Source organism: Oncorhynchus tshawytscha, linkage group LG05 (assembly GCF_018296145.1).
Source record: "Oncorhynchus tshawytscha isolate Ot180627B linkage group LG05, Otsh_v2.0, whole genome shotgun sequence".
NCBI lineage: Eukaryota > Metazoa > Chordata > Actinopteri > Salmoniformes > Salmonidae > Oncorhynchus > Oncorhynchus tshawytscha.
In genome coordinates this window covers 60,074,579-60,101,388 of record NC_056433.1, presented here as the reverse complement: position 1 = coordinate 60,101,388, position 26,810 = coordinate 60,074,579, and the positions used below count along the sequence as shown (strand labels likewise).

Here is a 26,810-nt window from a genome sequence, read left to right as displayed (position 1 = left end):
CTCCAGAGCCTTTCCGTTCACCTTCCCACTCCTGGGCCAGACTACCCTCAATCATATTACCCACTGAAGAGATGAGTCTTAAGTAAAGACTTAAAGGTTGAGACCGAGTTTGCGTCTCTGACATGGGTAGACAGACCGTTCCATAAAAATGGAGCTCTATAGGAGAAAGCCCTGCCTCCGGCTGTTTGCTTAGAAATTCTAGGGACAATTAGGAGGCCTGCGTCTTGTGACCGTAGCGTACATGTAGGTATGTACGGCAGGACCAAATCAGAGAGATAGGTAGGAGCAAGCCCATGTAATGCTTTGTAGGTTAGCAGTAAAACCTTGAAATCAGCCCTTGCTTTGACAGGAAGCCAGTGGAGGGAGGCTAGCACTGGAGTAATATGATCAAATTTTTTGGTTCTAGTCAGGATTCTAGCAGCCGTATTTAGCACTAACTGAAGTGTATTTAGTTCTTTATCTGGGTAGCCGGAAAGTAGAGCATTGCAGTAGTCTAACCTAGAAGTGACAAAAGCATGAATTAATTTGCTGTCTGCTAAGGCACAAATACCCAAGGTGCAACAGCATGCAGACAGTGCACAGCAGGTCAATGGAACGCAAGCCAGTACACTTTACACTGTTTTTTGTCAGGAGCTAGTCATAGCCATGTTTACTTGTTAAGAATTGCTTGGGATCGTGGTAACACCACCTTTTAGATAATTAAGGGATAGCTCATCCAAATTACCAAAGGACACATTGGTTTCCTTAACCTGTAAGCAGTCTATGGACAAGCTAATCCATGCCATGCTTTGGTCTTAATTCCCTGGGACTGTTTCCAAATGCTAATGTTTAAGCATTTGTGGCACCAATCCCAACCAGGTCCTAGCACCGATATTAGCATTTTTCACACATCATGTCCAAATCATCCAAAAATATCTAAACTTGATTGTGAAGAGCAACAAAGTCATAGATGATTTGAACATGGTTCATACAAAAAATATAATATTGGTACCATGACTTTGTGGTATTTGTGCCGATATTATACATTTTTGTGTGTGTGGAAGGTATCTGGAGCCCAGACTGTTTACGGCTCCGTCTGCAGCTCTGCACTGCCTCAACGCTTCAGGGGGATTCCCTCTGGCTCCTCTCTCATGGCGTCCCACTCTCACTAATGGATGAATAAACTCTGACTGTAGGATGGAACAGAGCCAGAGACATGCATGTCCATATTGGGCTCAATCCTGTCTTGAGACAGGACTGTAACTTGCACTTTGCACAAATCATGCATTGATGATGATGTCAAAACATGATTTATAATCATGGGTCTCAGGTGCAGTACAACAATGTGGGGCTCCATTTTTTGTGTTGGTATGTAGTATAACAACACAGTGCTTTCTCCTGGATTCAATAGCTCCTGGTTATTGTCTGCTGTTTTTTTTTTATCTCTACAGACCAACGATGCCTTAGGCCCCACGTGGAACTGCATGTACTTCATCCCTCTGATAATCATCGGCTCCTTCTTCGTGCTGAACCTGGTTTTGGGAGTTCTCTCAGGGTGAGTCCAACTTAACATTACAGCAGCACTGTGGCACTACCACATTGTGCCGGGGTGGCTGACATGTATGTTATACACTCTGTTACCGTCTGTACAAGTTCATGTTTTTTTTTTTCAAAAGGTGAATGCACAATATGCTCTAATTAACTGCATGGGAAGGAGACAAGGTTAGAGTCTCCCCCCTCCACACTACTTCTCTCCCATGGTGTCTGAATGATGCAGAGAAGAATAAGCGCTGAACAGCAGGTCCCAGAACAGTCATTATCTGCTGTTGTGTTTGGCTTGCAGGGAGTTTGCCAAGGAGAGGGAGCGGGTGGAAAACCGCAGGGCATTCATGAAGCTCCGGAGGCAACAGCAAATTGAGCGGGAACTCAATGGCTACCGAGCCTGGATCGACAGAGCAGGTACTGAAACCACTGTCTGTATTACACTATAGACCCAATACATGTCATGCTTTTAAAAGGTTACCTCAGAAATGTCCTTGATATTTACTTTCATACTGTATGAATCAGACTTCATTGTTGGGTCTGCTTTGCAGAAGAGGTGATGCTTGCGGAGGAGAATAAGAATTTAGGACCTTCTGCTCTTGATGGTAAGAATGGAAAGATGGCCCCATTGGTTATATTGTCTTTAGACCCCTGCATTAGTTTACAGTTTATCTGTCTGTACTGGATTATTGGCATTCTGTTTTGTACACATGACTGTCTACCATGAGAATATTTCTCATCTGCCTGTCCTCTAAGACAAACACACACTGCAAGCATAACTAAAACATTGGCCGAGACTGAAACATATAATTGTAGAAAATTGTAATTGTTATTTGTAATATCATATTACCCTATATACTGTATTACCCTGTATGTATCATGCGCTGTGCATGATACATACAGTGGGGCAAAAAAGTATTTAGTCAGCCAGCAATTGTGCATGTTCTCCCACTTAAAAAGATGAGAGAGGCCTGTAATTTTCAATGACAGACAAAATGAGAAAAACAAATCCAGAAAATCACATTGTAGGATTTTTTATGAATTTATTTGCAAATTATGGTGGAAAATAAGTATTTGGTCAATAAATAAAATGTATCTCAATACTTTGTTATATACCCTTTGTTGGCAATGGCAGAGGTCAAACGTTTTCTGTAAGTCTTCACAAGGTTTTCACACACTGTTGCTGGTATTTTGGCCCATTCCTCCATGCAGATCTCCTCTAGAGCAGTGATGTTTTGGGGCTGTTGCTGGGCAACACAGACTTTCAACTCCCTCCAAAGATTTTCTATGGGGTTGAGATCTGGACACTGGTTAGGCCACTCCAGGACCTTGAAATGAAACATTGTCATGCTGAAAGACCCAGCCACGTTTCATCTTCAATGCCCTTGCTGATGGAAGGTTTTCACTCAAAATCTCACGATACATGGCCCCATTCATTTTTTCTTTTACACGGATCAGTCGTCCTGGTCCCTTTGCAGAAAAACAGTCCCAAAGCATGTTTCCACCCCCATGCTTCACAGTAGGTATGGTGTTCTTTGGATGCAACTCAGTATTCTTTGTCCTCCAAACACGACGAGTTGAGTTTTTACCAAAAAGTTATATTTTGGTTTCATCTGACATTCTCCCAATCTTCTTCTGGATCATCCAAATGCTCTCTAGCAAACTTCAGACGGGCCTGGACATGTACTGGCTTAAGCAGGGGGACACGTCTGGCACTGCAGGATTTGAGTCCCTGGCGGCGTAGTGTGTTACTGATGGTAGGCTTTGTTCTGGGATTTTTGCTCACCGTTCTTGTGATGATTTTGACCCCACAGGGTGAGATCTTGCATGGAGCCCCAGATCGAGGGAAATTATCAGTGGTCTTGTATGTCTTCCATTTCCTAATAATTGCTCCCATAGTTGATTTCTTCAAACCAAGCTGCTTACCTATTGCAGATTCAGTCTTCCCAGCCTGGTGCAGGTCTACAATTTTGTTTCTGGCGTCCTTTGACAGCTCTTTGGTCTTGGCCATAGTGGAGTTTGGAGTGTGACTGTTTGAGGTTGTGGACAGGTGTCTTTTATACTGATAACATGTTCAAACAGGTGCCATTAATACAGGTAGTGAGTGGAGGACAGAGGAGCCTCTTAAAGAAGAAGTTACAGGTCTGTGAGAGCCAGAAATCTTGCTTGTTTGTAGATGTGATTTTCTGGATTTTTTTCCCTCATTTTGTCTGTCATAGTTGAAGTGTACCTATGATGAAAATTACAGGCCTCTCTCATCTTTTTAAGTGGGAAAACCTGCACAATTGGTGGCTGACTAAATACTTTTTTGCCCCACTGTGGATAACCACACATTATTTTACTTAGGTAAGTGCTAGGTAGGTGGGTGTGTTGATTCTCACTGTTAATTTCAGTCTCTCCTGAGGCCTGATATGTATACATTATGTCTCATTGAGTATTGGAACTTACAGTACAATCAGTTTGGTTGACTCTGTGAAAGTAATTTACTAACACTTTCTCATGACAGTGTAACTACTTTGAGCAGTTTTGTCTCGCAATACTCTTAAACGTGTGTGCTATCCTGTTTTTGTAATATATCTGGGCTTGTGTGTACTCACGATATACAGTACCAGTCAAAAGTTTGGACTAACCAACTCATTCAAGGGTTTTTCTTTATTTTTACTATTTTCTACATTGTAGAATAATAGTGAAGACATCAAAACTGTGAAATAACACATATGGAATCATGTAGTAACCAAAAACGTATTGGTAGCCACCATTTGCCTTGCTGATTCCATATGTGCAATTCTCTCAACCAGCTTCATGAGATAGTCACTTGGAATGCATTTCAATTAAAACCTCTTAAGCCGACCCCCTACTTTTTCGAACATTCTGTTAAAAATCGCTCAACATTTTGGCGTCCTGCTACTCATGCCAGGAATATAGTATATGCATATGATTAGTATGTGTGTATAGAAAACACTCTAACGTTTCTAAAACTGGTTACATCACGGCTGTGACTATAACAGAACGTCTGTTTCATCGAAAAGCGCAGGAAAATCTGATCACTGGAGATGGAAAAAAATATCCATGCGCCACTTCAACCCATTGTTAAAGGTGCACCTACAGCTTCCACAGGATGTATAGAGTCTTCTCATTTGATTCTGATTTGATTCTTGGTAGATCCGACCAAAGGGAACCGATTCCCTCCGACCACCAACTTGATGCATCGTCTCGGTGTTTTTCCGGACATTTTTTCCAGACGACCAGCTATCGAATTTACATCGCCTCCTGATGATTTTTATAGCTTATTAACGTGTAGTAATACCTAAAGTTGCATTAGAAAGGTATTTCGAAGTGTTTTGTGAAAGTTTATCGTCGACTTTTTAACTTTTAAAAATGACGTTACGTTATGAAACGCTATTTTTTCCGTTTATCACACAGTTTTCATAGATCGATATCTAGGCTATATATGGACCGATTTAATCGAAAAAAGACCCAGTATTGATTATGGGACATCAAGGAGTGCCAACAAAGAAGATGGTCAAAGGTAATGAATGTTTTATATTTTATTGTGCGGTTTGTGTAGCGCCGACTATGCTAATTCTTTTGTTTACATCCCCTACGGGTCTTTTGGGGTGTTACATGCTATCAGATAATAGCTTCTCATGCTTTCGCCGAAAAGCATTTTAAAAATCTGACTTGGTGCCTGGATTCACAACGAGTGTAGTTTTAATTCAATACCAAGCATGTGTATTTTAATGAACGTTTGGGTTTTAACTAATACTATTAGCGTTTAGCGTAGCGCATTTGCATTTCCAGAGCTCTAGTTGGGACGTCTGCGTCTCAAGTAGGATGAAGAGGTTTTAACAGGTGTGCCTTCTTAAAAGTTTATCTGTGGAATTTATTTCCTTCTTAATGCGTTTGAGCCAATCAGTTGTGTTGTGACAAGGTTGGGGTGGTATACAGAAGATAGCCCTATTTGGTAAAAGAACAAGTCCATATTATGGTAAGAACAGCTTAAATAAGCAAAGAGAAACAACAGTCCATAATTACTTTAAGACAATCTGGAAAATGTCAAGAATTTTGAAAGTTTCTTCAAGTGCAGTCACAAAAACCATCAAGTGCTATGATGAAACTGGCTCTCATGAGGACCGACACAGGAAAGGAAGACCCAGAGTTACATCTGCTGCAGAGGATACGTTCATTAGAGTTACCAGCCTCAGAAATTGCAGCCCAAATAAATGCTTCACAGAGTTCAAGGAACAGACACATCTCAACATCAACTGTTCAGAGGAGACAGCGTGAATCAGGCCTTCATGGTCAAATTGCTGCAAGGAAACCACTACTAAAGGAAACCGATAAGAGGAAGATAATTGCTTGGACCAAGAAACATGAGCAATGGACATAAGACCGATGGAAATCTGTCCTTTGGTCTGATGAGTCAAATTTTGCGATTTTTGGTTCTTTGTGAAACGCAGAGTTGATGAACGGATGATCTCCCCATGTGTGGTTCCCAACGTGAAGCATGGAGGAGGAGGTGTGATGGTGTGGGGGTGATTTGCTGGTGACACTGTCTGTGATTTGTCTATAATTCAAGGCACACCAGCATGGCTACCACAGCATTCTTCAGTGATACACCATCCCAACTGGTTTGCACTTAGTGGAACAATCATTTGTTTTTCAACAGGACAATGACCTAACACACCTTCAGGCTGTGTAAGGGCTATTTTACCGAGAAGGAGAGTGATGGAGTGCTGCATCAGATGACCTGGCCTCCACAATCACCCAACCTCAACTCAGTTGAGATGGTTTGGGATTAGTTGGAGCGCAGAGTGAAGGAAAAGCAACCAACAAGTGCTCAGCTTATGTGGGAACTCCTTCACGACTGTTGGAAAAGCACGACTGTTGGAAAAGCATTCCAGGTGAAGCCGGTTGAGAGAATGCCAAGAGTTTGCACAATTCTTGAAGATTATAAATACATTGTATAATAATATTGAAGACATCAAAACTATGCAAAGCTGCATCAAGACAAAGGGTAGCTACTTTGAAGAATCTCAAATATAAAATATCTTTTGATTTGTTTAACACTTTTTTGGTTACTACATGATTCCATATGTGTTATTTCATCATTTTGATGTCTTCACTATTATTCTGCAATGTAGGAAATAGTAAAAATAAATAAAAACCATTGAATCAGTAGGTGTGTCCAAACTTTTGACTGGTACTGTATATCTATTCCAAAGACATATTTAGAAGCAAATCTTCACAAGAATAGCTATGTCTAAAATACCATTGTTGTTGCTTCTGATGTGGTGCACTTCAAAAACAACTTTGGTTAGGATTATTGAGGACCATGCATGCTGTACCCCCAAAATAATCATCTATGCTACCTCAATATCAATATGGACTTTTAAACCCTTGCACAAAGCTATGACTCTATCAAGTGAAGCATGATTTTTTCCACCCCAACAAACAAACAAACAAATCGTTTTTATTAAATGTTGATTGACAGCTCCCAAGAGGCTGTCTGAATGGAATACAGGCGGTAACCATGGTGAGGAACAACTTCTATTCTACACTTACTTGCCACCTTTTGTTCCTTTTCAACAACTCAGTCTGACATGAACATTTAAATAAAGCCAGCTATTGTTCCACAAACCACACTTACAAATAAACCACGAGCCATTCTGAACTTCAAACATTTAATTTGGCACAAGCGAACCAAAAGTAGCCGTAAAACGTTCCAGCTGTTCCAGTGGAAACAAATTCAGAAGATGTAATAGCTTTGAAAGAGTGCGCCAGTGTTGCCATAGCAACTAAAATTAAATGTCTGGGTGTCAGCCAGTGTGTGCCTCCTGCAAACACTATTGGTTCACTGGCTTATTAAAAGGGAGAAAGTCTAGGTAAATATTAATAAATAAATGAGATTCTAACCAAAAGGTGGTGGGGGTGTACGAGGGTTGGCTGGAGGAAGAGTTCAACTTACCCTGATAATTAATGGTTATTTCCGCATCAGGCACATATACAATTATATGTGTGTATCAATACACCTCTTTAGAATGCTTATGGTATGATATTGTCTCAAGCTTAATATGAGTGTGGGTTATAGCCCAGATAATAGAACCAACAACAACAACGATTAGTTGAAGTTAAGTTGGGTTCATCATACAGTAATAACAATAGATGCATATTTTAATAACACCATGTTGCTGTAATCTGTTGCACATGTCTACTAAATGTATATGTTTGTACTCTTGTTTTACAATACCCAAAGCACCAAACACAGTGGCATGTAAATGCATTTATTATTTTCGCCATTCTTTTCTTGTTAGTAATGCCCTCATGATCTTGTGTGTCTCATGACATGTTTGGAGTGTCAGAAACGTTGTGTTTTGTGTGGGCTTTCTGCGGGGTGACAATGTGAAACCTTTGGCTGCAGTGCTGAAGAGGACCACCATCAAGAGGAGAGGGGTGGATGCCGTACATCGGGGCCCAGAGGAGGAGCAGTACGGTGACATCTCTTCTGTGGGTGAGTGTGTGTGTGTGAAGCCACTGAAAAAAGCAGTATGTTGTAGCTAACATCCCAAATGGTTGAATGATCTGCCATCAGGCAACAGGCACCCCCTCCGTATTAGACTCTGTAATTACAGAGGAGATTGTCATTGTCGTATTGGGAATAAGACTGGAAATGGCAGCTCATCAGTTCCAGCCATCATTACATGTTACAGTCAGTTGCGAAGCTAAATGGACGAGAAGGCCTTTGGCTCTTTGTTTTCCTGTTGGAGAAATCGTATCTATTGTGCACATTTGACAGAGGAGAGATCTAAAATATACTGTCTATTTGTGATTGCACTACTAGGGGGATTTTAGTAATGATCTTAAATGGGCTGTCCCCTCCAGGCATCCCGATGACCAGAGCCAGCATCAGGAGTGCTAAGAGAGGACCCACGGCTTATTTCAAGCGGAAGGAGCGTCTGTTGCGTATCTCTATCCGCCGCATGGTGAAGACACACACCTTCTACTGGACCGTACTGGGCCTGGTGGCCCTCAACACACTCTGTGTGGCCATCGTCCATCACAACCAGCCCCACTGGCTGTCTGTGTTCCTCTGTAAGTCACACACACACACACACACACACACACACACACACACACACACACACACACACACACACACACACACACACACACACACACACACACACACACACACACACACACACACACACACACACACACACACACACACACACACACACACACACACACACACACACACACACACACACACACACACACACACACACACACACACACACGTACATACCATCATCTCCATCCAAAATAAATCAAGTCGAGTGACATTAATCTTTGAGATGATTGTTTTCTGCTGTGTTTATGAGTGTTGCTGTTGTTGTCTGCATTTCAGACTATGCAGAGTTTCTCTTCCTGGGTCTGTTTCTCACTGAGATGTGTTTAAAGATGTACAGCCTGGGACCCAGACTCTACTTCCACTCCGCCTTCAACCGCTTCGACTGCGGCGTGAGTCCCTTTATTTTTCTGCCTCATCTCTAACCAACATGGAGACACCATGCCAGATGGAAAGACAGGGACATACTATAGATTATAACATTGCCCCCAGTACAAGGGAGTGAGAGGAAATGCTTTACTTAAAACATTCGACAGTGACTTAAAGGGGCAATCCGCAGTTGTTGCTTCCATTTTAAGACTTATAAATTCATTATATATACTCATTGATTCTTGAAGAATATAAATGCTACATGAGCTTAGTTCAACTGTTGTACCCCATCAGAACCGAATATATCAACTTTTTTTACTCCGTTTGTAAACATTGTACATATAAACAAACACTGTATATCCTCAAAATGTGCTTAAAACAAGAATTTTGACATCTTGGATGGTCAGTCCTTGCATCAGTCGCTCTGTCTTTGAATGAGTGGCTACATTTCTCCAGACCCATCCCTCAGAATTTTTGCCAAAACCGATGTGGGGTGTCTGCTTTGTTAATTTTTCAACAACGAATTGCACCTTTAAAGACTTTTTAATGAAAGTGACACTGATGGGTGTAACTTAGTTAATGAAGTGCAGTAAATGTCCCTGTACTGTTTCTGTCACCTCTGCACTCAGCTGTGAACGGACATCCTTCATCTTTGTCTCTCTGTAGACTTACTGTATGTTAAAGGCTGCTGTTGGTGTGCTGGTACATCTGGTGACTATGTTGTTTATGGCTCTGTTGACAGGTGATAGTGGGCAGCATCTTTGAGGTGATGTGGGGGTTCTTCAGGCCTGACATGTCCTTCGGCATCAGTGTGCTGCGCGCTCTCCGTCTGCTGAGGATATTCAAGATCACCAAGTTAGTCCAAGGCCTCCTCATTGGTTTCTAACATTCTTCCTGCAGTATGCAATGAGGCAATGCACTGGCACCTAGCTATCAATGTCCTAGATTATGAAGATGCTGGGTGTCACGTCAGTGTGATATTTGTAGCCTCCTGCTAGGGATAGGATATGCAGATACGTATGTTCATATCCAGGCTGGCTACAAATAATTGAAAACATTCACAATAGCAACATTTAGACACTGTTAATTAAGCAATTTGTCTCTTATTTCGACGGAATTCAAATGCACCCAATCACGCCCCCGGTTGGTTGTGATTGACAGGTACTGGGCGTCGCTGAGGAACCTGGTGGTATCCCTGATGAATTCTATGAAGTCCATCATCAGCCTCATCTTCCTCCTCTTCCTCTTCATCCTGGTCTTTGCTCTGCTGGGCATGCAGCTATTCGGTGGCAGGTACTGTAACATAGACACAAGGACGAACTACTACTGCCCATCTGTCAGATCTCATCACAAACTATGATGGACACTGGCAGTCAATGTAATCAAAGTGGATGTAGTACAACTGATTGTTTGATTTGTGTCACCATGACCTTCTCCTTGTGACATTTGATATTACAGAGGACATTTTCATCCCCTGTGGCAATGTAAAAACACCCTGACAGGGCTCAGTCTTTCCCAAGAAGATTCTGTCACACATCAAGTCTTAGCTGTTGTGCCGCTATGTTCCCACGGATGAAGGACAATTTCTGTGAAACTGTCACTTCAGTGAATGCAGTGCATGCCAGAGACGTATGTTGCCTGGTCACTGGAGTACAGAAAAGAAAACAGACTTTGGGGAAAAAGTCCCCCCTCTATTACCGAGAAAAGGAAAATGTTTTCTCTCTCTCTGGGAAATAAATATGTAAAAATCCTGGCTCAACTTGATGTCCTCTCTGTCCTCATCCTTCTATGCAGGTTCATCTTTGAAGACTACACTCCTACAAACTTTGACACATTTCCTGCTGCCATCATGACTGTCTTTCAGGTCTGGCTCAATTCAATTGTTTTGATTGAGTAAAGTTTTGTGTTTTTGATTAAGGTAACAAAGCTTTGCATGTGGAAATCTTAGAGTCCATATAAATATTTGGATTGTCATGAATTTACAGATGATCTACTCTGTAGCTTGTGAGAGAATCCTGTGATACAGTATGTGGTATTTCCAGTCGCTAGTGAAATTCTACACACCCCTTGCACAATCTTAACATTTTGCTGTCCTAAAATGTAAAAAATGTACATGTATTGATTGTGTGTCTTCACACCCCAGAGTTAAAACTTGGTGGAAGCACCTTTGGCAGCCATTACAGCTATGAATCATTTTTAATAAGATTCTACCAACCTTGCACAACTCTACCAACCTTGCACAAGATGGCGCCGAAGAACATAGCTGACGTTTTACATTCTCCCAAACAATTGTGCAATTTTGTTCTTTTTTTGCATTTTGTGTAACTTATTTTTTCACTTATTGTGTACATAATGTTGCTGCTACCGCTCTTATGGCCGAAAATAACGAAAAAAGCGATTGCTCACCGGACTGGAAGAAACTTTTTCCTTTAACGAGTCCTTCGAGAGGGATATCCTGCTTTCACTGGAATAGGCCCAGATCCACGCCTTTTGCGTAAAGAAAAGACGCTGGAAAAGGGGACGCAGATCGGGGATCGTTCTGAGAAGCCGGAGACGAGCGAGTAAACTCACAATGCAATCGTTAGAAAGTAAAATTGATGACCTACTATTAAGATGATCCTACCAACGGGACATTAAAAACTGAAACATCTTATGTTTCACCGAGACGTACCTGAAAGAAGAAACGGCCAATATAGAGCTGGTGAGATTTTCCATGCACCGGCAGAACAGAGACCCTACCTCGAGGAAGACGAGGGGTGGGGGTGTGTGTCTTTTTGTCAGTAACGGCTGGTGCGTGATGTCTAATATTAAAGAAGTCTCGAGGTATTGCTCGCCTGAGGTAGAGTACCTTATGATAAGCTGTCGACCACACTATCTACCAAGAGAGTTCTCATCTCTATTATTCATAGCCGCCTATTTACCACCACAAAGCGAAGCTGGCACTAAGACCGCTCTTAGCCAACTCTATAAGGCCATAAGCAAAGAAGAAAATGCTCACCCAGAAGCGGCGCTCCTTGTGGCCGGGGACTTTAATGCAGGCAAACTTAAATCAGTTTTACCACATTTTTACCAGCATGTCATATGTGCAAACAGTGGGAAAAAAAATCCTAGACCACCTTTACTCCACACACAGAGATGCATACAAAGCTCTCCCCCGCCCTCCATTTGGCAAATCTGACCACAATTCTATCCTCCTGATTCCTGCTTTCAAGCAAAAACTAAAGCAGGATGTACCAGTGACTCGCTCAATATGGATGTGGTCAGATGTCGCGGATGCTACACTACAGGACTGTTTTGCTAGCACCGACTAGCATACGTTCCGGGATTCATCCAATGGCATTGAGGAATACACCACCTCAGTCATCGGCTTCATCAATAAGTGCATCGATGACGTCGTCCCCACAGTGACTGTACGTACACTCCCAACCAGAGCCATGGACTACAGGTAACATCCGCATCGAGCTAAAGGCTAGAGCTGCCGCTTTCAAGGAGCGGGAGACTAATCTGGACGCTAATAAGAAATGCTATTTCCTCAGACAAACCATCAAACAAGCAAAGCGTCAATATAGGATTAATATTGAATCCTACTACACCTGCTCTGATGCTCGTCGGATGTGGCAGGGCTTGAAAACTATTACGGACTACAAAGGGAAACCCAGACACAAGCTGCCCAATGACGCGAGCCTACCAGACGAGCTAAATGCTTTTTATGCTCGCTTTGAGGCAAGCAACACTGAAGCATGCACGAGAGCACCAGCTGTTCTGGATGACTGTGTGATAACGCTCTCGGTAGCCAATATAAACAAAACCTTTAAACAGGTCAACATTCACAAAGCCACTGGGCCAGACGGATTACCAGGACTTGTACTCAAAGCATGCGCAGATCAACTGTCAAGTGTCTTCACTGACATTTTCAACCTCTCCCTGACCGAGTCTGTAATACCTACATGTTTCAAGCAGACCACCATAGTCCCTGTGCCCAAGGAAGCGAAGGTAACCTGCCTAAATGATTACTTCCCCGTGGCACTCACGTCGATAACCATGAAGTGCTTTGAAAGGCTGGCTCACATCAACAGCATCCTCCAGGACACCCTAGACCCACTCCAATACGCATACCGCCCCAACAGATCCACAGATGACGCAATCTCAAACGCACTCCACACCGCCCTTTCTCACCTGGACAAAAGGAACACCTATGTAAGAATACTGTTCATCAACTACAGCTCAGCGTTCAACACCATAGTGCCCATGAAGCTCATCACTAAGCTAAGGACTCTGGGACTTAACACCTCCCTCTGCACCTGGATCCTGTACTTCCTGACGGGCCGCCCCCAGGTGGTAAGAGTAGGCAACAACACGTCTGCCACGCTGATCCTTAACACTGGGGCCCCTCAGGGGTGTGTATTTAGTCCCCTCCTGCATTCCCTGTTCACCCACGACTGTGTGGCCAAACACGACTCCAAGTTTGCTGACGACACAACAGTGGTAGGCCTGATCACCGACAATGATGAGACGGCCTATACGGAGGAGGTCAGAGAACTGGCAGTGTGGTGCCAGGACAATAACCTCTGCCTCAATGTGAGCAAGACAAAGGAGATGATTGTGGACTACAGGAAAAAGGCAGTCCGGACAGGCCCCCATAAACATCGATGGGGCTGTAGTGGAGCGGGTCGAGAGTTTCAAGTTCCTTGGTGTCCAGATCACCAACGAACTATCATGGTCCGAACATACCAAGACAGTCGTGAAGAAGGCACGACAAACGGGGCAACAGGGGCAACAGAAGATGAACAGCAGAGGGGCTAATGACTTTGGAGATGGGAAATTGGCCGATAAACCATGTGGACAGCCATACCTTCTGCCCTAGCCGATACCGGGGAGCCAGGGTCCAGTGGCAATCTTACTTGTCGTCGATACCTGGAGGTGGTCTTGAGGAGGACCGACCGGGCTCTCCTCCAGGTATGACGACAGCGGTGGACAAACATCTGGGCAGAATTTATGCTGACCTCTACTTCCTGCTCAGTGAAGAGCGGGGCCTGATACCCCAGAGAACATTCAAAAGGTGATAGGCCAGTGGGAGAGCAGGGAAGGGTGTTGCGGGCGTATTCGACCCACACAAGCTGCTGGCTCCAGGTGATGGGGTTGGTGGAGACCAGGCAGCACAGAGTAGTCTCTAGTTCCTGGTTGGCTCGCTCCGACTGGCTGTTGGACGGGGGTGGAACCCAGAGGACAGGCTGGCCGATGACCCAATGAGGGTGCAGAATGCCTTCCAGAACTGGGGCAAGAACTGAGGACCCCGGTCAGAGACCATGTCTACTGGTAGACAATAGGTCCGGAAGACGTGCTGCACCATGAGCTGGGCAATCTCTTTGGCAGAGGGTAGTTTGGAGAGAGGAAGGAAGTGAGTGGATTTGGAAAACCGATGCACCATGGTCAGGACGGCGGTGTTGCCATCAGATGGGTGAAGACCATGACAAAGTCCAGGGAGATGTGAGACCAGGGACGGTGAGGAACAGGCAGAGGTTGGAGGAGACCAGCTGGAGCTTGCAGAGGAGTCTTGTTCTATGCAGACACATCAGGGACCATGGTAGGCCACCAAAAGCGTTGTCGCACAAAAGCCAGGGTCCAACGGGAGCCCAGGTGGCAGGCAAGCCTGGAGGAGTGGGCCCACTCCAGGACGGCGTCAGGAATGAACATCCAGTTATCAGCGCATCCGGCTTGACATTCTTGGATCCCGGCCGGTAAGAGAGGTAGAAGTTGAACCATGTGAACAGCAGGGCCCATCTAGCCTGGCTGGAATTGAGGCGCTTGGCGGTGCGGAGATACTCCAGGTTCTTGTGGTCGGTCCACGCGATGAACGGCCGTCCCTCACCCTCCAACCGGTTCCTCCATTCCTCCAATGCCATCTTCACCGCGAGAAGCTCACGATTCCCCACATCGCAGTTCTTCTCCATGGCATTGAGGCAATGGAAAAAGAAGGAGCAGGGATGTAGCTTGAGGTCCAGAGCAGAACGCTGGGACATTATATCCCCCACACCGACATCCGAAGCATTGGCCTCCACCAAGAACTGACGGAATGGGTCAGGATGAACCAAGATGGGAGCTGTGGTGAAGTTATGTTTGAGGTTCCGGAACGCCTGGTCAGCAGCTGGAGACCACATGAACAGAACCTTGGGCGAGGTGAGTGCTGACAGGGGAGAAGTAGGCTGGGGCCAATCCACCACCGCTCTCACCTTCCCGGGATCCATTTGTACATTCCCTGCAGCAATGATGTAACCCAGAAAAAGGAGGATGGAACTCGCACTTCTCTGCTTTTAAAAACAGCTGGTTCTCCAGGAGGCGTTGGAAAACCTGTCGGACATGGAGCACTGGTTCTTGGGTGGAGCGGGAGAACATCGTTAACTTCTTGCGTCGAGCCATCCCGGATCCGGGATCGTGAATACAGCCTCAAGCTCATTACCATAAACGCAATCATAAACGCAACGTTAACTATTCATGAAAATCGCAAATGAAATTAATATGCTAGCTCTCAAGCTTAGCCTTTTGTTAACAACACTGTCATCTCAGATTTTCAAAATATGCTTCTCAACCATAGCAAAACAAGCACTTGTGTAACAGCTAGCGCAGCTAGCGTAGCATTTAGCGTTAGCATCAGCAGGCAACATTTTCACAAAAAACAGAAAATCATTCAAATAAAATCATTTACCTTTGAAGAACTTCAGATGTTTTCAATGAGGAGACTCTCAGTTAGATAGCAAATGCTCAGTTTTTCCTGAAAGATTATTTGTTTAGGAGAAATTGCTCCGTTTTGTGCGTCACGTTTAGCTACGAAAAAAACCTGTATCCAGGAGTGTAATTATCCCCGCAGCTCATTAGCATAACACAACGTTAACTATTCATGAAAATCGCAAATGAAATGAAATTAATATGCTAGCTCTCAAGCTTAGCCTTTTGTTAACAACACTGTCATCTCAGATTTTCAAAATATGCTTCTCAACCATAGCAAAACAAGCATTTGTGTAACAGCTAGCGCAGCTAGCGTAGCATTTAGCGTTAGCATCAGCAGGCAACATTTTCACAAAAAACAGAAAATCAATTCAAATAAAATCATTTACCTTTGAAGAACTTCAGATGTTTTCAATGAGGAGACTCTCAGTTAGATAGCAAATGCTCAGTTTTTCCTGAAAGATTATTTGTTTAGGAGAAATCGCTCCGTTTGGTGCGTCACGTTTGGCTACCAAAAAAAAACGAAAAACCAGTCATCAAAACGACTAACTTTTTTCCAAATTAACTCCATAATATCGACTGAAACATGGTAAACGTTGTTTAGAATCAATCCTCAAGGTGTTTTTCACATATCTCTTCATGATATATCGTTCGTTGAAAGCCTCCTCTCTCCTCTCAATCACTGGATGACTGCGTGCAGCTTGTAGATTACGCACCAATTTAGACAAAGGACACCGGGCGGACCCCTGGTAAATGTAGTCTCTTATGGCCAATCTTCCAATGATATGCCTACAAATACGTCACAATGCTGCAGACACCTTGGAGAAACGATAGAAAGGGCAGGCTCATTCCCGGCGCATTCACAGCCATATATATCTTGGTTTCGCCTGTAGCATGAGTTCTGTGACAGATAATATCTTTGCAGTTTTGGAAACGTTAGAGTGTTTTCTTTCCAAAGCTGCCAATTATATGCATAGTCGAGCATCTTTTCGTGACAAAATATTGTGCTTAAAACGGGCACGTTTTTTTTATCCATAAATTAAAAGAGCGCCCCCTATATCCAAGAAGTTAACTAGAGTCTGGAACACAGCAGGGGCGTTGGTAAGGCCAAATGGCATGACCAGAAACTCGTAGTGACTGCTGGCCATGTTGAAGGCGGTCTTCCACTAGTCCCCTTCCCACATCTGCACCAGATGGTAGGCGTTCCGTAGATCCAACTTGGAAAACACAGTGTCCCCCTGGAACGGGTCGAAGGCCAAGGAGATGAGGGGTAGCGGGTATTCACCGTTATGTCATTGTGACCCTGGTAGTCAATGCACGGGCACAGGGTCTTGTCCTTCTTCTCCACAAAGAAGAACCCTTCGCCAGCGGGAGAGGAAGAAGGACGGATGAATCCTACAGCGAGGGAGTCCCCAATGTAGGTCTCCATCGCCTTGGTCTCTGGTCCCGACAGAGAGTACAGTCATCCCCGGGGCAGAGTAGTGCTAGAGTCCTGCGGGAGTCCTGCCGAAGCTGGAGTAGCTTCCGGGCCGCCTCTCTCCCGGAGAATGGGGCATCAAACACCTTCTTGACCTCTCCAAACAAATTCATCCAGACTGATGCATATGGCCAGCTGTTGCACCATACAGCTCTAGCCCAGGTGAGCGCCGTCCCGGACATCAGCATGATAAGGTACGCTATCTTAGAGCGGTCCGAGGGTAAAGAGGAGGGCAGAAGCTCGAAGATGAGGGCACACTGAGCTAGAAACGCCCGACAGGTGCCCGAATAGGCTCCCGGGAAGGCGGAGTGACCAGTGAGGCGACGCTGCTAACAGCTGAGTTACTGAGGAGCTGTGAGGTTACAGTCATAGTAGGCTGCCTCTCAGCCAACCTGCGGAATTGCTCCAGCAAAATGTCCAACGCCAAGTCATGACGTTCGGCCAAGGTGTGGACCCCCTCCATAAGGCCACGAAGCAATTCCTTGTGCCTATCAATTGTGGCTCCTTGGGAGAAGATGGCTTTGCGCAGCTGGTCCAAGTCTGCTGGTTCAGTCATGGCCAGTTTGTACTATCATGTTTCAGGTAAGACCTAGATGCAGACAACGTCGAAGTAACAACAGTTTATTAATCCAACAGGGGCAGGGAAAAGGTACAAGACGGCAGGCAGGCTCAGGGTCAGGACAGGCATGCTCAGGGTCAGGGCAGGCAGAATGGTCAACAGCGGGGAAACTAGGAAACGGGAACAATCGAGAGACAGGAGCAGAGTGAAAACCGCTGGTAGGCTTGACAAAACAAAACGAACTGGCAACAGACAAACAGAGAACACAAGTATAAATACACAAGGGATAGTGGGGAAGATGGGCGACACCTGGAGTAGGGTGGAGACAATCAGGTGACAGGTGAATCAGATCAGGGTGTGACAGTATTGTGTGTAGATTGATGAGGAAAAATATTAATTTAATCAATTTTAGAATAAGTCTGTAACATAACAAAATGTGGAAAAAGTCAAGAGGTCTGACAACTTTCCGAATGCACAGTATGTTCTCCTAAGAGGTTGGTAGAATCTTATTCAAAATGATTAACAACTGTAATGGCTGCCAAAGGTGCTCCCACCAAGTATTAACTCTGGGGTGCCAAGACATGCGCAATCAAGACATCTTAGCTTTTTTGTTTATTTATTAATTTGGCAAATGTTTTGTAACCTTCTTTCACTTTGAAAATGTGGAGTAGGTTGTGTAGATCTGTATGAAAAAACCCAAATGTAATCTGTTTTTAAGGCAGAAAACTCTGAAGACTGTGCAAGGGGTGTGTAGACTTTCACTAGGCACTGTATATCTAGATCCTGACAGGAGAAGACTGGAATGAGGTGATGTACAATGGGATCCGCTCCCAGGGAGGAGTGAAGTCAGGAATGTGGTCCTCCATATACTTCATTGTGCTCACACTCTTTGGTAACTGTATCCTTTCTCAGCTAGCAAATCACTTTTCACACTGTCAGTATGATTAGATTACATGTCTGATGTGTGGATTTTGTAGATCAGACATGTAGGTCCTTGACATGAGTGCGACCAGACACACTGCTGAATGTCTTCTTGGCCATTGCTGTGGACAATCTGGCTAATGCCCAGGAACTAACCAAGGTAAAAAATCCTTTCAACAATTCACTAGTCTTCCCATAATTGAAGATGATACCTGCTCTCAAAAGCATCTGTGATTATTTATTCTGTTCTATGCAATCTTATATCTAGGACGAAGAGGACGAAGAGGCTGCTTTCAATCAGAAACATGCTCTCCAAAAAGCCAAGGAAGTTGGGGCCATGTCTTCCCTGATGTCATCACAGTAAGTGGTGTGTGTACCCCTGCTGCCTGTTCCCCTTCCTCTCTGTCTCCCTCAGGACTCTAATAGACTGCTAACTAACTGTACTAACACTGTGTAATCCCACCAGAGGCTATTGCTGCAGCACAGACAACACTAAAGGAAGGGAGTTGTTGAGGCTGACAGAATGACAGACTTGAACATTGCCAGCTCAGGGATTCGAACTTGCAACCTTTCGGTTATTAGCCCAACACTCTAACCACTAGGCTACCCTGCCACCCCTAACCAGTGCACCTGGCACCTACTACCATACCCTGTTTAAAGGCCCTTAAATATTTTGTCTTGCCCATTCATCCTCTGAATGGCACACATACACAATCCGTCTCAATTGTCTTGAGGCTTAAAAATCCTTCTTTAACCTGTCTCCTCCCCTTCATCTACACTGATTGAAGTGGATATAACAGGTGACATCAATAAGGGATCATAGCTTTTACCTGGATTCACCTGGTCAGTCTATGTAATGGATGAGCAGGTGTTACTAGTGTAGTTTGTGTTACTGGTAAATTATAGTTGATTTAGTCAGTTTGATCGAGGCACAGGCTACTGTAATTGGAGCCTTGTAATGGAGCCACAGACAGTCGTAGTGCCCTTCATAATGACGTTTATATTGCTGAAAATATGTACTGGAAACAACTGAACTGAACAACTAAAGAGGTATTGATATGCCCTTCCTGATAAGGTCTATAGGTCTGCTTTAGCTTGTACCTCTATAATTTGCTCTAAATTCAACCGTGTGTCACCATGGCTACCGGCAGTCTTCCCAGGATCTGCAGGGATGAGCCTATACCGTTGTCATAGAGACAGCATTACTGGCATCCAAATTAATATATCATTCCCTTTAGAGAAATATACTGCAGTACTTAGTCACCCTTACTTTCATAATACTGATTTTTTTGTAATCATTATGTTTTTGGAATAAGTAGAAGAATTACCAAGTGTCAGGAAGTAATCTAGACATGCCATGTTGGGTTATAAGAGACAAGAGTCATAATGTTATTTCATCAAAGCCCACGGTATTGATTTCCTATATGAATGGTCTGACACCCAGTCTGTCTGGTGGAAGTGCATGTACTTGGGCATGGTGCAACATAGAGAGATGGTACGCATGTTGAAAATGAACAGCATATTGCATGGTCATTCAAACCACATGCACGGGGAAATAATAAAAAATGTTTCATAATGAAACATTTTGGTCTCATGCTGTGCAGCATTAGTTTTCGTTGGCAATACGTTAGTACAGCAGGAGTAAAGACTGGCAGAGCTGTGGTGATACAAATATAAACAGTTCTATGAATTGCTTATGCGGAAAGATCAAGCTGCAGGATTTTTGCCTCAGTATCTTGAAGTTGTTGGTTTTTCATCTAGGTTCACCCAGGTTGAGGCATAGATATACGTGCAGGGTTTTGCAGTGTACCTTATGACATATTCAGGGTCAGGCACTTGTCGAATCACATTGATGAGATTTGAATACCATAGGGTTTTCCAGCATCTGTGTTTGGAGAAAACTTTGAACTTTGGTAGCATTGCATCATGTCAGTGATGTTTGGGGTGAAATGCTGTAACTGTCTTCCTTCCGGGGGCTCTTGCACAACTGACCTTCAGAGCATGATGATGATGATTATGTTGACTAAGTGAAAAAGGTTGAAGCATGTCTGAGACTCCTGATAATGTAGAGAGCGGTGGGTGCATGTCTCTCTCTGACCAGCATGACCAATGAGAATGTTACCCTGGCACAACTTTGGAGAGGAGCGCTGCACACATAATGCAAACTGATATGGTTGCTTTGCCTAAACGATCTCCGTCTCTGTTCTGTTTGTGCCAATGAAGGCCATTTCTGTGTTTTATTCCTGTGCCATACTGTATCTCTGAATGTCTTAAACATTTCAAACTTCCTGAATATTTTATATGTTGCACCTGTTGATGTTAATGTTGTTCTGATCTAATACTGCTGCCATCCTGTTTGTCATGTGGCGCTTTGCCTGGCTAGAGGCACAATACAAAACATTTAGGCAATATTCATTTGGTTGAATAATTTAAGAGGATTTTCCTACTTGGTAATACAGAAAATAATGATTTTGGCTATACAGAAATACAATGCAGTAGACTATAGTCTAATAGTGATCCATTGAAATTGGTCATGTGTTTTGAACTGTGTCTCAGGGCCTGTTTTGTCTCTGCTCACAAAAGCACTAATGTCTTGTTTTCAACCAATCGCTTATTGATAACACGGACCACACAAGAGTACAAGTACGAGTAAGTATTAACACTGTCTGTTCATTTCAATTTCAAAACAAACTGCCTGATTTTCTTAACTGGGTAAATCTTCTGTTCTCATTTTATTACATTCCTCGTTTTACTTCCAGAATCTTACAGTACTTGGCTCTGCATTTAATATCAGTTCCACTGGTTTCTACATCTCCCACTTTCATTATAGTTATTACAACCTCCTAGTTACATTTTGCTTAATTTATTACATAACATCTTCATTGATCCAGTGAATTGTTTTTCATCAATGCTTAATTAAAATTCTGGATCTTGTTTTACCAAGCTTTGAAAATCAGACTAGATTGCCTTTTCTTGAATGTGTTCCAACTGCTCACTGGTTTTGTACAAATGTTTTATTTATAAATGTATATTTCACAAACATTTGTACACAAGCAAGTAAAATTAATTAAAAAACAATTCTAACACATTTTGGAATTGGTTTAAAATAAAAAGTAGGGCTTACAACATTCAGTGTATATCACTGTTTTAGACAAGTACTGTGTTGCTATCTCCCTTACTGCTCATCCTGACAGTGTTGTTGTCCTCTCTCTCAGCAGGAGGAGGAGACCTTACCTGTACAGGAAAAGAGCGATACACAGGAGCCGGCCTGCCTACTCTCTGGAGGAGGCTGAGAGCCTCGCCGAGGGGCCCCCCTGCCCGCCATTGAATTCCTCTAACTCTTTCATGTCCAGGGGAGAGAGGAGAAGACGGATGACCATGTCTGTGTGGGAGCAGAGAACCAGCCAACTGCGCAGGCACCGGCAGATGTCCAGCCGAGAGATCCTCTTCAGCAGCCCCAGTGAGGAGCAGGAAGCGCCCCCTGGATGCCCCCACAACCTCAAAGCCACAGGCACACCCACAGGCAGCCTGAAGCTGGCTGACCCCACGGCTGATCCTACGGCCTCCACAGCTCAGCCCCCCAAGCCCATGGACCAAACTCTAGAGGAGCCACCCCTGTCCATGGGGGTCCTTGAGCCCCCCTTGTCCGTCCCTTTAGCAGAGCCACCCATACCCATCGACAGTCCCCTGCTTGACCCCCCCACGTCCGCAGTTGTGTCCATTCCGGAGCCCACTGAATCTGAGCCATGCCCAGAGGGCCAGCTTGATGACACCGACCACTGCCACCCAGGTCTCAATGGCCGCAGGAGCCCCAGGTTAAATGGGGAGAGAAGGCAGAGAGCAGTGCGTAAGTTCCGCCCTCCTGCTGGTGACACCCTGACCCCTGACATGGCAGGGATGAGGCTCAGGAGGCCAAGGGGCACAGGGCACCACGAAGCCCAGGTTGGGGCTAGAGGCCTGGACTCACCCCAGGGGGAGGGGAGCAGTCGCTCTGTCAGCAAGGAGAGAAAGACCCTAGAGGAACGACAGGACAAGGAGAGGAGAGCCTGTATCACGGGAGAGACCAGCCAGCCTTCTGAGACCGGAGAAGCTGAACACAGGTGAGGAGGAACTGACACTGACGTACAGCTAGTTCTATTAGTTCAATAAATAGTAGACTGTTTGTATAGTATTCTGTAGACTCTGTTGGTATAGTAAACTCTCAGTAGTCAGTTTTCTGCTATGTTCAATGTATCAGACTTCAGGGTGCCCAAAATGCAACAAATCCCCAGTGAATCCAGACTCCAAGCCCAGATGTTGTCCCTTGTCCCTCTGCTCCTCCACAGACAGGGTGACCCTAACCAGGCTGGGGGTCCTGAGCTGCAGAACAGGGAGGAGGGTCCACAGTCAGAACCACCCCCCATTCAGCCATTTCAGGCTGCAGTACCGGAGCTCCCAGAGGGCCAGACAAGAGACAGTGATACTGGTAACAACGCCACCACTCTGATCCAGGATAAGTCCCCTCTGAGCTCCAGTATCTACATAGAGGTGACCAATGTTCAGTCTTCACTAGAGCTCACCCCCATCACAGGTAACACCTTCAAGTGTGTCCTTATTATATCACATATGTGCATTCAGTGTGCTCTACTCACATTAAAAATAGTTCAGCTGTGAGGTATATTAAATGCCTTGGTGTATCAAAGCCTCCATCTCTTGGGGGTTGGAGATATCTCTGATATCACAGCATGGTACCACAATCAGAGCACAGCAGCACACCCCCATTCTCTACCTCTTCCAGGTAACAGTAAAGACATGGAGGCATCCAAGCCTGAGAAAGAGGAGGAACAGTTGACCAGCCCAGCCAATATTGTCACGCCTGACAGCATGTTCATCTTCAAACCTGGCAACCCGTAAGTCTCCCTCTGCTCCTCTCTGCTACTCCTATTAGATTGTCCTAACACCATCATCCGAGTACCATCATCCTAACACCATCTACCTAACAACATCATCCTAACACCATCATCATAGTACCATCATCTCAACACCATCAACCTAACACCATCAACTTAAAACCATCAACCTAACACCATCAATCTAAGACCATCAATCGAACAACATTATAATATTACCATCAACCTAACACCATCAACCTAACACCATCATCCTAAAACCATCAACCTAACATCAAATCAAATGTATTTTTAAGGCCTTCTTACATCAGCTGATATCTCAAAGTGCTGTACAGAAACCCAGCATAAAACCCCAAACAGCAAGCAATGCAGGTGTAGAAGAACAGTGGCTAGGAAAAACTCCCTAGAAAGGCCAGAACCTAGGAAGAAACCTAGAGAGGAACCAGGCTATGAGAGGTGGCCAGTTCTCTTCTGGCTGTGCCGGGTGGAGATTATAACAGAACATGGCTAAGATGTTCAAGTGTTCATAGACGACCAACAGGGTCAAATAATAATAAGCACAGTGGTTGTCGAGGGTGCAACAGCTCAACACCTCAGGAGTAAATGTTAGTTGGCTTGCCGTAGCCGATCACATTCAGAGTATCTCTACCGCTTCTGCTGTCTCTAGAGAGTTCTTCTGCTGTCTCTAGAGAGGCCAGGTGGACTGGGGAGAGCAAGGAGTTATCAGGCCAGGTAGTCCTGAGGCATGGTCCTAGGGCTCAGGTCCTCCGAGAGAGAAAGAAAGAAAGAAAGAAAGCGAGAGAGAGAATTAGAGAGAGCATACTTAAATTCACACAGGACACCGGATAAGACAGGAGAAATACTCCATATATAACAGACTGACCCTAGCCCCCCGACACAAACTACTGCAGCATAAATACTGGAGGCTGAGACAGGAGGGGTCAGGAGACACTGTGGCCCCATCCAACGATACCCCGGACAGGGCCAAACAGGCAGGATATAACCCCACCCACTTTGCCAAAGCACAGCCCCCACACCACTAGAAGGATATCTTCAACCACCTACTTACCATCCTGAGACAAGGCCGAGTATAGCGCACAAAGTTCTCCGCCACGGCACAACCCAAGGGAGGGCGCCAACCCAGACAGGAAGATCACGTCAGTGACTCAACCCACTCAAGTGACGCACCCTTCCTAGGGACAGCATGGAAGAACACCAGTAAGCCAGTGACTCAGCCCCTGTAATAGGGTTAGAGGCAGAGAATCCCAGTGGAGAGAGGGGAACCGGCCAGGCAGAGACAGCAAGGGCGGTTCGTTGCTCCAGTGACTTTCCATTCACCTTCACACTCCTGGGCCAGACTACACTCAATCATAGGGCCTACTGAAGAGACAAGGCCAAGTATAGCACACAAAGATCTCCGCCACGGCACAACCCAAGGGGGGGCGCCAACCCAGACAGGAAGATCACGTCAGTGACTCAACCCACTCAAGTGACGCACCCTTCCTAGGGACGGCATGGAAGAACACCAGTAAGCCAGTGACTCAGCCCCTGTAATAGGGTTAGAGGCAGAGAATCCCAGTGGAGAGAGGGGAACCGGCCAGGCAGAGACAGCAAAGGCGGTTCGTTGCTCCAGTGCCTTTCCATTCACCTTCACGCTCCTGGGCCAGACTACACTCAATCATAGGACCTACTGAAGAGATGAGTCTTCAGGAAAGACTTAAAGGTTGAGACCGAGTCTGCGTCTCTCACATGGGTAGGCAGACCATTCCATAAAAATGGAGCTCTATAGGAGAAAGCCCTGCCTCCAGCTGTTTGCTTAGAAATTCTAGGCCTGTGTCTTGTGACCGTAGCGTACCTGTAGGTATGTCCGGCAGGACCAAATCGGAAAGATATGTAGGAGTAAAACCTTGAAATCAGCCCTTTCCTTAACAGGAGGCCAGTGTAGAGAGCCTAGCACTGGAGTAATATGGTCACATTTTCAGGTTCTAGTCAAGAATCTAGCAGCCGTGTTTAGCACTAACTGAAGTTTATTTAGTGCTATATCCGGATAGCCGGAAAGTAGAGCATTGCAGTAGTCTAACCTAGAAGTGACAAAAGCATGGACTAGCTTTTCAGCATCATTGTTGGACAGAAAGTTTCTGATTTCTGCAATGTTACGTAGATGGAAAAAAGCTGTCCTTGAAACAGAGAGAGAGATCAGGATCCAGAGTAACACCGAGGTCCTTCACAGTTTTATTTGAGACGACTGTACAACCATCAAGGTTAATTGTCAGATTTATCAGAAGATCTTTTTGTTTTGTCCGAGGGTAAAAGTAGAACATTTGCCGCCATCCACTTCCTTATGTCTGAAACACAGGCTTCCAGCGAGGGCAATTTTGGGGCTTCACCATGTTTCATCGAAATGTACAGCTGTGTGTCATCTGCATAGCAGTGAAAGTTAACATTATGTTTCCGAATGACATCACCAAGAGGTAAAATATATAGTGAAAACGATAGTGGTCCCAAAAAGGAACCTTGAGGGACACCGAAATTTACAGTTGATTTGTCAGAGGACAAACCATCCACAGAAACAAACTGATATCTTTCCGAACAGATAAGAACTAGAAGCATAAGCATTTCGTTACACTCGCATTAACATCTGCTAACCATGTGTATGTTACAAATAAAATTTGATTGGATTTTGATTGGATTTGGAAGTGAGGGATCTAACATTAAGTAGCCCTATTTTGACATGTGAAGTATCACAATCTCTTTCAATAATGGCAGGAATGGAGGAGGTATTTATTCCAGTGAGATTGCTAAGGCAAACACCGCCATGTTTAGTTTTGCCCAACCTAGGTCGAGGCACAGCCACAGTCTCAATGGGGATAGCTGAGCTGACTACACTGACTGTGCTAGTGGCAGACTCCACTAAGCTGGCAGGCTGGCTAACAGCCTGCTGCCTGGCCTGCACCCTATCTCATTGTGGAGCTAGGGGAGTTAGAGCCCTGTCTATGTTCGTAGATAAGATGAGAGCCCCCCTCCACCTAGGATGGAGTCCGTCACTCCTCAACAGGCCAGGCTTGGTCCTGTTTGAGGGTGAGTCCCAGAAAGAGGGCCAATTATCTACAAATTCTATCTTTTGGGAGGGGCAGAAAACAGTTTTCAACCAGCGATTGAGTTGTGAGACTCTACTGTAGAGCTCATCACTCCCCCTAACTGGGAGGGGGCCAGAGACAA

The 26,810-nt window shown here is 44.8% G+C and overlaps 1 protein-coding gene across 8 annotated transcripts in view; it reads left to right on the top strand.

The window, feature by feature from the left end:
* Nucleotides 1-26,810, top strand: part of LOC112251023 (voltage-dependent R-type calcium channel subunit alpha-1E) — a 115,800-nt gene that overhangs the window by 64,912 nt on the left and 24,078 nt on the right. For 4 of the 8 annotated variants that reach the window (XM_042322179.1, XM_042322180.1, XM_042322177.1 and 1 more), the window contains exons 6-21: nt 1,431-1,534; nt 1,823-1,938; nt 2,073-2,126; nt 7,016-7,057; nt 7,943-8,032; nt 8,404-8,613; nt 8,933-9,045; nt 9,765-9,877; nt 10,184-10,315; nt 10,817-10,886; nt 18,562-18,679; nt 18,795-18,862; nt 18,971-19,062; nt 21,918-22,802; nt 23,028-23,272; nt 23,480-23,591. In XM_042322179.1, coding sequence (XP_042178113.1) covers nt 1,431-1,534; nt 1,823-1,938; nt 2,073-2,126; nt 7,016-7,057; nt 7,943-8,032; nt 8,404-8,613; nt 8,933-9,045; nt 9,765-9,877; nt 10,184-10,315; nt 10,817-10,886; nt 18,562-18,679; nt 18,795-18,862; nt 18,971-19,062; nt 21,918-22,802; nt 23,028-23,272; nt 23,480-23,591 — 2,564 coding nt within the window. The remainder of the gene's footprint in view (nt 1-1,430; nt 1,535-1,822; nt 1,939-2,072; nt 2,127-7,015; nt 7,058-7,942; nt 8,033-8,403; nt 8,614-8,932; nt 9,046-9,764; nt 9,878-10,183; nt 10,316-10,816; nt 10,887-18,561; nt 18,680-18,794; nt 18,863-18,970; nt 19,063-21,917; nt 22,803-23,027; nt 23,273-23,479; nt 23,592-26,810) is intronic. The other 4 variants (XM_042322182.1, XM_042322183.1, XM_042322181.1 and 1 more) reach the window with 3 other exon arrangements.